At 36.1% G+C, this 14,723-nt stretch overlaps 1 protein-coding gene across 2 annotated transcripts; it reads right to left on the reverse strand.

The window, feature by feature from the left end:
* Window positions 1–11,090: 11,090 nt before the first annotated feature.
* On the reverse strand, window positions 11,091–14,368 carry LOC121370929 (metallothionein-B-like). Of its 2 annotated transcripts, none has more exons than XM_041496469.1 (4): window positions 14,313–14,368; window positions 13,886–14,020; window positions 12,027–12,148; window positions 11,091–11,224 (listed from the first exon to the last, which is right to left on the reverse strand). In XM_041496469.1, the coding sequence occupies exons 1-3, from the start codon at window positions 14,353–14,355 to the stop codon at window positions 12,027–12,029; spliced, it is 300 nt and encodes a 99-aa protein (XP_041352403.1). In that variant the 5' UTR covers window positions 14,356–14,368; the 3' UTR covers window positions 11,091–11,224. The 2 variants fall into 2 exon arrangements, with proteins under 2 accessions (XP_041352403.1, XP_041352404.1); XM_041496470.1 differs by lacking the exon at window positions 11,091–11,224 and adding an exon at window positions 11,278–11,305.
* Window positions 14,369–14,723: the final 355 nt, after the last annotated feature.

Below are 14,723 nucleotides of genomic sequence, written 5' to 3' on the forward strand. Positions count from 1 at the left end.
TTCAATTTTTAACTAACAAAGACTTTTTAACGATTGTAATTACATATCAAATATATTTTTCTGCATAAAATATTAGTGGCTGTATATTAAACGTGTTTCTGATCGTTCTAATATTTGTTTCAGGTTAAATTTCATTTTATTTACTAAAATATAATTTTTTCATACGTACGAAATTATTTAAGACAAAATGCAGTTTGAGCATTTTACAAATATTAAGACGACCAGAAACACATTGAATATACAGACACTAATATTCTAAACGAGAAAATATATTTAATATGTAAGTTTAATCGTAGAAATATTTTATTAGTCGTAAATATCTTACAATGCAGCAATGTCAGGAATATCCCTTTAAGCCAATAAATAAAACAGAATTGCAGCTTTAATTTTTTTTTATTATTAATAACATGTTCCATACAAATTATTTCTGGTCTTCGATTACATCAGCTTATTTCCTGCCACTCCACTGTGATTCGTCATCCTGTAACAAAACAGTGCATAACGGAGTGGGTGGGATGGGGCGGGAAACGAACAGAAAATCAGGACAGTAATATAATGTCATCTCCAACTAAACAGAGGGCAGTTATAACAAAATGACACTTTTTTGAAACTCCTCATGCTTCCTTGAATTATAAAATGTTTCAGATATATCGGGATTTAGATACTATATTCATTTCCGCCCGCCACTGAAAAGAAACCCGAGTCCTCAGAAGTATTTATCCCGATATGACATCTGTCGGGCTAATCAGTAAATTAAGTTAATGTGATAGAGTAAAGAGATTGTCAGTCAAACAGACTGGGTATTTTTTTGTATTATTATTATTATTTTTTAAATTAAATCACAGCTAATGTCCATTTCTTAATATACTATATACAATATCTTGTATTCTTTAGACTTCAGTGAGTTTATTTTTTTAAAATAAGCACTTCATTAGTAGATACATGGTAAAACAAATTACAAATTCGACGGTGATTTGTGCTGAAATCGGATATACCTATTTTCACAGATCGTGTTCACCTTTAGTGTAAACAATGCCCACATTATTAATCAAATGTGGATTCATTCGGTATGTGACATACAAGTTTACACACATTATGTAAATACATTTGTAGATTGTGGACAACCCATTTTCCCTAAAGTTCCCACTATATTACCTTGTTGATGCAAACGACATACGGCCTGATATTGAGTCGGATATTGATATTACCATCAAAATATTAATTTGAACTTAAGTGGCTTAAGTTTCATTTGAACAAAATTAAATGTCTTAAAAATAAATACCATGTTCATCCAAATATTTATGTATTAGTGTTCTTAAATGTGTTCCTTTCAGGACACTGAACTAACTTTATGATTATCATCGAAGAAAACAATCTCAATTTGAACATGTATCTTTTCTCATAACTTCTTCTTGGTTGATTTGTTCTGGTGTTAAATGAAAAGACTACAATTACTTGATGTTGAAACTAACGAGTTCTATAGCTAATCTTATAATTTATTTAATATTTAATCCCCGTTTTAGTGTAAATCTCATTAAATGCAACTTCAAACTTGTCCGACTCACGATCGTGTCCAACTCAAACTTGGTTTAATGATATATTTACGATTTTGAAGAGATAATAATATACAAATAAAATAAATATAACATTTTATGTAACTAATATAAATAAGATAAATATAACATACAAATTTAATATAACTACTGCTTATAAATTCAATGTAAGAGATTTAAAAAAATATTACTAAAGAATTTAAAATGAATATAAGAGAAACTTTTACTACAACTAATGCAAGTAAACTAAATATAAGAGAACATTTTACCACAACTAATGCAAGTAAAATAAATAAAAGATTTATTTTTAAATATAACTAGAAGATAACTAACTAAAGTAAAGTTTCACCACATTACTGAATAAACTAACTACTTCGGTGTAACTGTATGTGCTTTTCATTGGTGTCTAAGGACCGATATCTGGGTCTGTAGAACGCTCCCCTCAGATACTTTGATCACAGGATCGAAACTCCCCAGAAGACTCATTTAAAACAAAAATATCCCGTCCCAATCAGTGCCTCGCGATCGAACGTCCTCAGTTGACCCATTCTCTGATAATTTCTTCCATCCAAACCAGTGCCTCAGGACTGGTATATCAAAGGCCGTGGTATGTGCTGTCCTGTCTGTGAGAAACTGCATATAAGAGATCCCTTGCTGCTAATGGTAAAATGTAAGACTCAAATATTTGTCTACTAAATCAATGTGCTCCAGTGGTGCAGGATAACAAAACAAACTTTTAAAAAAAAAATTGCTTTTTTTTCAACACACCTAACCGACAACGTGGAATCCACAGGCGCAGTGGCCGTCGATGCAATGCCAGTCGTGGTTACAGGTACAGCCGTGGACGCCGGTGTCGTGTTTACAGCTGTCTGGACTTCCTCTGCATGACGCTGCAAGAGGTAATAGACTAATAAACACTTCAGTAAAACCAATATTTATATTATTGTTCGGACGTCCGTTACAATATGACGCAAGAGGTAATAGACACATTAAAAAAAAATATCTGTAATAAAATAAATATTTATATTATTTTCTGGACGTAATCACAAGTTAATAGTCAATAAAATATTACAATAATGTTAATTATTATCTTGTTTCACTTAAAACAGACTTAACTTAAATCCCGATACCACCGAGCAATTCAGTCGAATCGGCGTTGTAGATTCAATCACGGTTCTAACCATTATCCACATATGAAGACCCTGTCGAATGGGAATTTGACAAAATATTGCTCGATTCCGTGAATCGTGTCATCTATAGGACAGCCACTCCCGAAAAGATCATTTTGTCACCGCTCAAAAGAGGACTGCCACTCGCAGACTAGTTTACTAAATCAAAACAAGCACAGGACAGAGTTCATTGGAATAAATATAACTGTGATGACATGTACCCATGAATCACTGTCAAAATAGTGATGATATCAGGTGTTCGCGAAATGTGAGCATATCCTGCCCCGCCGGTGGAACCCGGCATAGGTACTGCTAACACAGCTGTCTAGTGTGTCACTTCATCTAACGGTGAAAACATGTTCGCGTTTTACCAAAGAGATGAAAAAGTATGCATAAATTCAATATGTGGAATAGCATCAGCCATCATGTTTGTCAATGATACGTCTTCAAGTGTCTACTATAAAACCTTTTGAATGTCCTCAGGACTCTCAGGGACATCATAACCCTGATGGAAATCCCGCCAGTACAAGCTAAAAACAAGCTAGTGACAAGCTAAAAACTGTCATTAAATCATTAATATTTTAATCTTGTGTTTAAAGCAACCCAAAGATAAATATTTAGCTATCCCACAAGCCTGTTGTGACGGAACATGCTCTTAATTTCTTTTCGCCTGTGGCGATATTAATTGTTTTAGAGGGCCGTGTTCAGTCCCAATATGCACTTAGACTAGGTGGGCACCTTGTTACGTAATACCTCCGCGCGACGGTGGTCGAGCTGTTCCCAATACACACCCAGAGCAGGTGCGGATGCCATGTGGCCAGTAGTTACGTAATACCTCCGCGAGTTCTGTTTTACGACCTTGTTTTTCTAGCGATTGGCGACAGCTAGTCTGACCAACTAAAAAAAATATTTCGTCTTGGTCGCTGTGGAAATATCACTTGTAGGTATTCGGTACCGCCTTGTACCCCCAGGCGATATTCGGATTTTTATAATAAATAGCTAGGATTTTAGATATATCGAGGAGAAACAAAAGGAAGGCTCCCAGGGAACGTTAGTCCGTTTGGACTTGGTAAATATATATTTTTCTGCTCTGTTGTATAACCTTGATGTGATTGATGTGACTTTAAATATTTTAATACTGTATTACACCAATATTATTTAGACAGTGTTTCCGGTAAACTGGCGAAGTAAATTGTAGGCTTCACTGTCTAAAATTATTAAAGCTTAACCAGCCATCCTAGAGGACCTAGGTAAACTGTAGGTTATTGTCTTTATTGTGATAGGTACCAGTATTAATTCTGTATTACAAGGTTACTGAATGAGTAGTTAAGGGTTAATTAAAAATTAACCAAGTAGGAATAGAGTTGTAATTCCTTTATTAATTAAGTTCCCCTGGAAGCGTTTCTCAATTATCACACGTGTGGGTGTTGTGTCACGGTGAAGTGATTAGAATATAGTGTAAACTAGATACCTAGTGATTAACTAATTAAGTGATTAGTTCTGGGTTGTCATTATATTGTTGTTGTTAATTAACTACTGCGGCAGTACATTTGTCAGCGTAGTATTAATACAGATTCCAAAGTGTATTGTGTTTTGTTGTGTTTTCTAGTGAACTAAACGTGCTATATTACATATACTATCTCTGACATACCTAGAGCCGAGCCACTCGGGTATAGACTGCCCGATACAGAGAAATCTATTAGATATACAGTTAGGAGAGATATTTGGATAATCGTGTTTTATTCAGTTACGGGTATTATAGGATCCCCGTGACACCTGTGATTGGATGATTTCTGGAAAATATTTGTAAGAAATCGTTTTATTACCTTTATGACATCTGCTGGCAATGCACGTGCACGTGCCGTTGACGCAAGCACGTTCGTAATCGTCGTCTGGTTCGCATTTAATGTGGCGGCAGTCGTCGTCGACGTCAGTTCCACATGATATTGACAGAGCTGCGGCTGAGGGGAAATAATATTCTTTTAACACCTTTGCGTATACTTTAAGGTCAGGTCAGGTCATAGGTTTCAACGTGCAAATTCAGAACAAGCTGTTAAAGCACACACCTGTAATGGGCACAGGTGTCGACTTTCGCAGGCTCCTCCGTCCAGAACATGAAAAGGTGTGGAGAGGGGGTCGCCCGCGCTGGCATGCGCACAAACAACCCGACCAAGGTCGGTAGCGGACGAGGCTTGGTTTTGGTGAGTACTATTGAATTTGCAAATAACACGTAGGATTAAAGCCAAACAGAAAATGTTGCGTAATTTCTTCAAGGTAAATTTGACGCATAATTTAAAATAGTTCATCAAATTTGAAAATGGAGCTAGTTGGTTGATTTAACTTAGTTGATCGAAAGGTAGCTCCTTACTGGAACCTTTTGGGATTGTATAGAGTGAGCCAATATTCTTTTGAAGTACTTAAATCACATGAGATAGAAAACGTTCACCCGAGACTTGCCGAGTCCCAAGGTAGCTATTTCCACCACCGATGGTGTACTTTGTTTTTATCCCATATGACTGCAAATGGATTCTTTTTTTCTCATCACTTTGATAAATGAACTACTAACTCACTTACTCAGAGAGAATTTATAAATAAATAAATAAATATGTTATGTCATTTTGTCGAGCTATGAATAATAAAAAAGTAAAAATAAATAAATAAATAAATAAACAAACAAACAAACACTGTTACCTATTAGAGCCAAAGAAACGGCCAAGAACAGAATTGTTTTCATATTTCTGGTTTGATACAACAGTGTACTTGTCGGACAACTTGTTGATTGTCAGTATATATACATTGAAGCACGTGTGCGGGTTATCTTGTTGACGCAACATGGCGTTTTGGCAGAAACATCTGTTCCGTTTCATTCGTCAGTGGAACCAATTCCAGCAGTGAAACATTTGTGAATTTTAAAAAATACCAAAGTACTTAGATCTGCCTGTCAATTTTCACACGTTGAATCCAGTTCAAATGTTATAAGTCCTGCGGGTCCGTATTCAGCAGTTTGAGTGGGGAGGTGCATTTAGATATTTAGCGGAACTGTTAAATATACAATAAGGTTTTTGCCTTTCCCAAGGATGCTCAGCACCCAGGTTCCGCTATGCGTCGGGCAGACCCGTAGAATCGATTTGTGTAGTAGGGAACACACGCAGTAGTTGTGGTGGGGGTGGGGATGGGGGCATAAGCACATTTTTTACTGTATTATATATACAGTGGGGCATAAATTGTAACCATGACATGTGCTATCCTATCTGTGAGTGCATATAAAAGATCCCTTGTTACCAATGGAAAAATGTAACGGGTTTCCCCTCTACGACTATATATAAAAATTTACCAAATGTTTGACATCCAATAGCCGATGATTAATAAATCAATGTGCTCTAGTGGTGTCGTTAAGCAAAACAAACTTTATAAAATGGAAATATTTTGGGTTTCGCGTGATAGTACGCTCCCCCTCTCTTATGGAGATATTGGGACATAATCCCGCAAGAAATTTAAAAACATCAACCGCATAATACGCGATTTTCTGGCACTTGGGGATTGAAGATACTATCTTAAAATTATATAATAATAGTTATTTCTGCAAATATTATGTGTTGAATCAATTAATCTGTAGTTATTTATCACCAATAAATGTAAAAACGGCGAAATATGGCACTGCAACTTTGAGATAGCACCTTTAAACTGTGTTTATTATTTTTAAATATAATTTTTTTGACTAGTTTTGGGGTTTTTTGGTATAAAAATACTTTTTCAAATTCACATTCTTATCTTTTTCCAGTATATTAAAATAAACTTTAAGGGAATATCTCAAATCAAATACCGGCCTCGGTGGCGTCGTGGCAGGCCATTGGTCTACAGGCTGGTAGGTACTGGGTTCGGATCCCAGTCGAGGCATGGGATTTTTAATCCAGATACCGACTCCAAACCCTGAGTGAGTGCTCCGCAAGGCTCAATGGGTAGGTGTAAACCACTTGCACCGGCCAGTGATCCATAACTGGTTCAACAAAGGCCATGGTTTGTGCTATCCTGCCTGTGGGAAGCGCAAATAAAAGATCCCTTGCTGCTAATCGGAAGAGTAGCCCATGTAGTGGCGACAGTGGGTTTCCTCTCAAAATCTGTGTGGTCCTTAACCGTAAATAAAATGTGTTGAGTGCGTCGTTAAATAAAACATTTCTTTCAAATCAAATCTATAAGTGCCATATTTGGTTAATTTCACTTACATTTCTGATAACTAAAATCAAATTAATCGATCACACAGATAATAGCTAGATAATTAAACTCAAGAATAAAACAATTTCAATTGATGGTTCTCGACTTGAAGATAGACTTCCCCATTACAAGAATGTTTGGCTAAAAGTGGAGAAAAAACCAGATGTGTGCTTAATACGATTAGAGTCCAGTTTTGACAAAATCTTAAGAAACGGACGATTTTACGGATACTGATAACTGCACCGTCACACATAAGCGTACAAGACAGGGAACGATAAGGGGGAGGGCAACTGCCACCCTAGCCCTAGAGCAAAACCTCAATTTTGGGCAAAAATTATAGAGATATTCGGGCAAAATGTGCTAACCTGAGACCTTTTTACTATGTATTTCCATCATTCTACCCTCAAAATGAGTTGTAATATATATATATAAATGCGTAGTGATTCGTCTGCAGCCCTATACTGCTGTTTGGTGGTAATGCTACTAAGAATAAATGCTGTTATCCAGATTCGGGAATTTTCGTTTAATTCGGGCAAAAGCCAGCCTGCCCCCTTAAAAAATGGGAGCCCGCACGCCTATGCCGTCATATATCGTAGATCTAGTGATAAAAACGACTGAAGTTGTCCATAAATATGTTGAATTAATTGCTGAACTTTATGCAATCACTAATGAACATAATATATTCCCAAATGTAAATTTGCTCATGAGTAAATGTACTCACGTAAGTAAAAGTAAATTTGCTAATCGTTCACATAATTTTAATAAATGGTGAGTATTTTATTAATTATACAAATTATTTTAATTATCTATTTTTGTAGGACGTAAGATGGAAAGGTTGTTATACCAATGAAAGGTAAGCAAAATAAAGTACGTATGTGTTAAATTTGCAGTTTCAGGCAAAAGACAGGTAATCAGCATGGTGGATCATCATTAAGAATGGTTTCGTAATTTCTGAAAGGACAGGAATGGTTTTGAGTCAGTTTGTAGTAATCAAAGAAAAAATTGATTACATTTTCACTTAAATGATTAGGCATCGACCATTGTACGTGGATGTGTACATGTTAGTGATTCCACAATAAATATCCCAATGGGCGCATATGTTGGTTTTCCTAAGCATAATATACTGAAGTAAGTCATAAATAAATTTAAAGAGAACTGTTATTTCCCTAGCTGTGCACAAGCCATTAATGGATACCACAATTCTCATCAATGGATAATAAGGCACCCATGAAAATCACTTGCATAGGAAAAGGTCATACTCTTTGAGAATCTACAGTAGTGTATTCAAAAGCGCATTCACGAACGGCTGAGAACCCTTTCTGTGGGTCGCGGACACATTTACGAAAACGCTCTCGCCTCTTCGAAACGTTTATGAACATGTTACCTGCACCAGCACACACGGCAAGTGTGTGGGTGTGACGAGGTCAAGAAGATAAACGTTTGCTATCATAGGTATGTGGTGCCAGAGTTGTTTAAAGACATAACTCTTTTTCAAAGTTCTTCCCACACTGACTGAAGAAAAAATCTCTTCCAGAATAATGCATTAATTCACCATTTGGCGTTATTGGTAACCGACTCTACCCTCTTTAAATCCCACCATTACCCAGGATCACTTCTCTTAATTGCAGGTTGTTGTTGATGATGATAAGGAGGAGGAGGAGGAGGATGTGTGTGTATGTGTGTGTCCACAACATTCATAGCATTTAATGAAGAACCGAAAGAGGCAAGCAAGTAGACTGATGGCACACACACACAAAAAAACAAGTTTAGTCCGTGATTGTATGCGTTTATTATGACCGTGACATTTGGACTTGCTCTTTGACGCATATCGTTCATATGTTTCCATCTTATATTGTTTAGTTCTTTTAACTTCATTTCAACATCGACCTTCTAGTTTTCCAACTTACAACTCGCGAATTACAATACACTCATGTGTGTAGTTTTGCCAAGTGTTCGCTTGACGAAATTTGTATAAGAGTAAATATACGTTAGCACGACCTCAGGACTCGATCCACATTTACTCCTGTAGCAAATCCGTCCGCATAACGTATATAGATAGTCACATGAGTAAACTGGTGCATGCGTTTGAGGGTATTAAACACCCGTTGGTAAGAATACCGTGCGATATTTATCATTTCATACAGCAATAACACACATATGCTCCTAGGTGTTGACCTTGTCGCCATAGTCATAATATCCAATACAATAAGCACGATCAAATGTGATAGTTCCATAACGTATACAGTAAACTGAAACTAATTGCTCTGTGGCGAATTTAAACTAAATGCAGGCACCGTAGATACGTTTTAGTTGGAAAAAAACCCCATTTACATTTGTTTTAAATCTAATTTTTGAATGGAATACTATATTCAGGTCCGTTAGATATCATTTATCAATCAACTTTCGCTCGTAAGATACGTTTTAAAACAACTGGTTGTAAGATAAATGACATCTAACGGCTACTCATGTAGTAAATGTAAACGCTGGTATATGATGTTGGAGAAAACTAAAGACTTCAGTGTAACGGAACCATATGTCCAACGCCATATAACCGTAAATAAAATGTGTTGAGTGCGTCGTTAAATAAAACATTTCCTTCATTTTAATGGTTAATATTGGGGAATAATACTGGTGCATTAACGCACGGGCACAGGAGGGTAAAAATAATTTTTGGCCTCAAAAATTGTCTCTGAACTATGGCATCAATTCGCCTGCAGTTCCCAGAGCACAACGATAATCATTCGGCCACCAAAAACATTCTTTAAAAAGAATGCTTAGTTAAAGAGACATTCCTGAGTTTGCTGCAATTTTTAAGTTGTTATTGACTAAAAGAGGCTTTTTAACGATTGTAATTACATATCAAATATATTTGTCTGCATAAAATATTAGTGGATGTATATTAAACCTGTGTCTGACCGTTCTAATATTTGTACTAGGTTAAATTTCATTTTAGTTGAAAAAACCCCAAAACATTTCGTACGTACGATATTATTTGAAGACAAAATCCATTTTGGGCTTCTTACAAATATTAAGACGGCCAGAAACACATTAAATATGCAGACATTGATATTCTAAACAGAAAATATATTTAATATGTAAGTTTAATCGTAGAACTATTTTATTAGTCGGAAACATTTCACAATGCAGCAAACTCAGGAATGTCCCTTTAACCGACAATATACGTGGTGTCTACAAACCACGCGGTCACCCTTTAACGTATATGGATTTGTGGTAAAACCTGGCATTGACAAGTATGTATAGATGTGTATCTACATACTAGTATTGTATGCATGTCGGTTTTGACATATGTAGATATACTAACGCAATGGCACATGAAATACATACATACATACATACACACATGGATGCCTCAATAGCTCAAAAGGTATCGTGGCAAGTCTGCAAAGTTGCGGGCGATTCGGTGCCATAGGTTCGAGTCCCAGCAACGGCATGGGACAATTTGTGAGACCAAAAAAGGATTTAATTATCCCCTGCGCCAGTGCGTTAATATCTATATATGTAACAGTCAACCTCGACATACATACATACAGACAGACAGACAGATAGACATACAGTTTATTCAGTAAAAGGCCTCTGGCCCAAAATACAATCACTTTACACAATTTAAGAACATGCGTTACATGATTTAGTCACATAACGGTCTGCCATTTAATTTTATAATATAGTAATAGTAAGGCAGTGCATTTATAAATATTCAGTGTAAAAAAAGTTCACCATTCATTCTCAATCTAAATACATAGTATAAGAATTTTGATAAATTTAGTAAACAAATTTCGTTTTGAGATGTAATGGTAGACCAGCATTTACTTTCACAAAGGTAAAATGTACATATTTCTCAAATAACTAAAAAAATTGCATACAAATAATACATGGAGCTGATCTTCATTAAAAAACGGTTATTATCTTGACAAAAAGTGCATAATCAATATACAATATACAATATATAAATATTCATACATGAACACATACATACATCAATACATACATACACACACACACACACACACACACACACACACGTACGTTCGTACATACGTACGTGCGTGTATTAGTCACTAGCTACATTCAGGAAGTCTATATATGTATGCAATAACAACTATGTTAAGACAACACATAAAACAGAATCAACTACAGCTTATTTTACTATTTTTATTAACAAAAACAAAACAGTACAAATTATATTAGGAATGTATTTTTTGGTCTTCCATTCTTCCATTAGATCAGCTTATGTCTTAGCACTGAGTTTAGGCACCACTGTCCTTCCCTGACCTGTAATAAAACAAGGTACAAGATATACCAGTTATACAGTATATAAAGTGGAAAGTTTAGGCACCACTGTCCTTCCCTGACCTGTAATAAAACAAGGTACAAGATATACCAGTTATACAGTATATAAAGTGGAAAGTTTAGGGTATGCCATGTTAGGTAGTTCGTCTAAAATAAGGGAGTGGTGGAGTCAGTCAAAAGATTCTTATAAACTAAAAGGACACTTTATATGTTTCTTAGAGGAGCAACTGCCCTTTCCCCCGATTGTTACGCCTCTGTACAATATAGGGTATTTATTAATGTTAAAGCATTCATGTTTTAAGACCCCCACCCCCACCCCACCCCACCCCCCCCAAAAGTGTAGAACATTACGTTTATTTCATGTCATAATAATCATCATCTTTACAATTTTATCAAGTATTTCATTTCAACTAATTTTCGTGCTTATATTCAATTAAGGTTCGAGCAAGCTATCCTGGGCACATACCTCGGCTATCTGGGCTCTCTGTCCAGAACAGTGATTTAGTTGTTACTGATTAGTGAGAGAGAAGGGTGTAGTGGTCTTACACCTACCCACTGAGTCGTTAAACCTCGCTCTGGGTGAGAGCCGGTACCGGGTTGCGAACCATGTACCTACCAGCCTGCTGTCCAGTAGCTTAACCACGACGCCACCGAGACCGATAACAAGTAAATAATGCATGCTTAAACTAGACTGTTTCAAGTTGGCTTATCACCGCAAAGTTTGATCACATTTTACCGAATACATTAAATACTCCTTGTCACGGTTTTGTTTTTTACAACATACCTAACCGACAACGTGGAATCCACAGGCGCAGTGGCCGTCGATGCAGTGCCAGTCGTGGTCACAGGTACAGCCGTGGACGCCGGTGTCGTGTTTACAGTTGTCTGGACGTCCGCTGCATGACGCTGCAAAAGGTAATAGACAAACTTTGTATAAATTTAAACTACATACGGTTATTTGGTGTCTAACATATGGTTATTTCAAACCTTGGGGGAGAGAGAGAGAGAGAGAGAGAGAGAGAGAGAGAGAGAGAGAGAGAGAGAGAGAGAGAGAGAGAGAGAGAGAGAGAGAGAGAGAGAGAGAGAGAGACATAGAGACATAGAGACAGGCAGACAGATACAGATACAAAGACAGAGAAGGTGAGAGAGAGAAACTTAAACTAAGTTCTATTCATTCAGTTTTGAAAAATCGCGAAAAGACAAAATGTTTGAAAAAAAGACCAGTAAACAACTATTCAAAGACTAACATAAGCATACGAGACAAGGGGAAGGGGGGGGGGGGGGGGACAACTCCCCCGTCCACAGTGCTTGAGCAAATCATTAAATGTAAGCAAAAACAATAGAAATATTCGGCCAAAATGTTGTTATCCAGATTTAGGCATTTTCGTTCAAATTCGGACAAGAAACCTGCCTGCCACACCCCTCCCTCCCCCCTTAAAAAATGGGAGCCCGTACGCCTATGAAAACTAATAAATATGTTAGAAGACTTCTCATTCGTGATTTCATATTACAGAAATAACGCAGTCATTGGTCGTTAAGCGTTAAACTGTCCAAAACATGATACGGCACACCAATGTGAAATACCCTTAAAACAACTGAAAAGTATCACCAAACACATTGCTTTTTTGTTTTTGTAATAAAGACTGTCCAATAACGAACATTTTGTCGAGAAAAATATTTACTTTCTTACTTATATTTGACGTGCCTATATCCAATTAAGGTTCAAGCACGCTGTCCTGGGCCACATTCCAGAAGCCTGGACAGCCTCTCCAGGACAGAAAGGGGGTTGGACAAATGGCGATATGGATTTATTTGGGTAATTAGTTATCTATAATCGATAAAATTAGTGGGTGTATTTTCCAACGATGATTGTGACGGTCACCTAAAATAAAAATGGAAGTAGACATGAAGAGCACTTTTGATGCCACGGCCTAGAGAGAAATAATGACATGCCTATGGTGTGAAGCGTGATTGTTTTCAATGAATACATGAATTATATAAATTAGTGAATGAAGATAGATCAGAATGTCCAGGCACACCCAAAATATATGTAACTGTGGACATTACTTTGGATGCACTCGTCATTATTTCTTTGAATGTCAGTTCTATAACCAGCAAAGACACACTATTTTAACAGTTTCTAACCAATTAATCTTCAGTTGAATTAAACGGTCGAGATACGTTAAAATGGTGACACCAATAAACAGATATTTGAGCATGTTCACAAATACATTAAACAGAGACAACGATTTAACTAAGAAAACTGTTCACAAATACATTAAACAGAGACAACGATTTAACTGAGAAAACTGTTCACAAATACATTAAACAGAGACAACGATTTAACTGAGAAAACTGTATCTCATTTATTTATTTGTTGTTACTTTTACTATTATATTGTTATTACTTACTAGTTGGGCTGTCTGAGAAGATAAAATGTTGATAATAAATACAGTTAAACCATCGATTACTTCTATTTGTTTTAGTCTGTCCTTTTAGTATATTTAATACATTGAATATTTATTGAAAATATTAAATAAAACCCAAAATATCGCTTCTACGATCTCACCAATTACTGGTTTGTGGAAAATATTTTTGAAGTGTATGCTTTAAATTTAATCTATACGAAATCCGTTTTATTACCTTTATGACATCTGCTGGCAATGCATGTGCACGTGCCGTTGACGCAAGCACGTTCGTAATCGTCGTCTGGTTCGCATTTAATGTGGCGGCAGTCGTTGTTGACATCAGTTCCGCATGATATTGACAGAGCCACGGCTGTAATAAGGAAATGAATGAATGAGTGAAAATATTCGTTTAAGAACTCTTTTCTAGCGCACATGTTAATCAGCGGTTAGGCTTATACTTGATAAGTATTTCATAACTTAATATGTGTTAATTATTATCATAAAAAAGAGACAAACTAATTAAATAACTAAATGACTAAATAACTGAATAACTAACTAAATACATAAAAATAATAAATAAAGAAAGAAAGAAAGAAAGAAAGAAACAAACAAACAAATAAATGAATTTAAAAAATTTAATTTTTTTTTTTAAATCGTGTTACCTATTACAGCCAAACAAACAGCAAAAAACAGAATTGTGTTCATGTTTGTGGTTTGATCCTACAGTTTTTGTCGGTCAGTTGTCCCCGGTCAGTATATATACTATTAAAGCACGTGTGCGGGTTATCTCGCTGACGCAAAACGGTGTCTCTCCACAAACACCTGTACAAGTCCCGTGCGCACCAATTCCAGCAGTGAAGCATATGTGAATTTTAAAAAATACCAAACTTTTGTCTGATATTTTCACACGATGAATAGTGTTCATAGATTATGAATACTATAACCAACTAGGACTTGACATAACAATTCCATGCGATAATTTGGTACATGAAGTAATCGAAATTAAAATTAAATTCTTACACACCCGTAGGTGAGAACATGCGTTATTATTTTTTATAACACACGTGTTGTTT

This window comes from Gigantopelta aegis, chromosome 4, assembly GCF_016097555.1.
Source record: "Gigantopelta aegis isolate Gae_Host chromosome 4, Gae_host_genome, whole genome shotgun sequence".
Taxonomy (NCBI): domain Eukaryota; kingdom Metazoa; phylum Mollusca; class Gastropoda; order Neomphalida; family Peltospiridae; genus Gigantopelta; species Gigantopelta aegis.

What these genes read in the sequence shown, in the direction of transcription:
- LOC121370929 (XM_041496469.1), bottom strand. Translation starts at nt 14,355, where the DNA reads ATGAACACAATTCTGTTTTTTGCTGTTTGTTTGGCTGTAATAG. An exon ending in TGTTTGTTTGGCTGTAATAG is followed by an intron (nt 14,021 to 14,312) that starts GTAACACGATTT and finishes TCCTTATTACAG; the next exon opens with CCGTGGCTCTGTCAATATCA. An exon ending in TGCCAGCAGATGTCATAAAG is followed by an intron (nt 12,149 to 13,885) that starts GTAATAAAACGG and finishes TACCTTTTGCAG; the next exon opens with CGTCATGCAGCGGACGTCCA.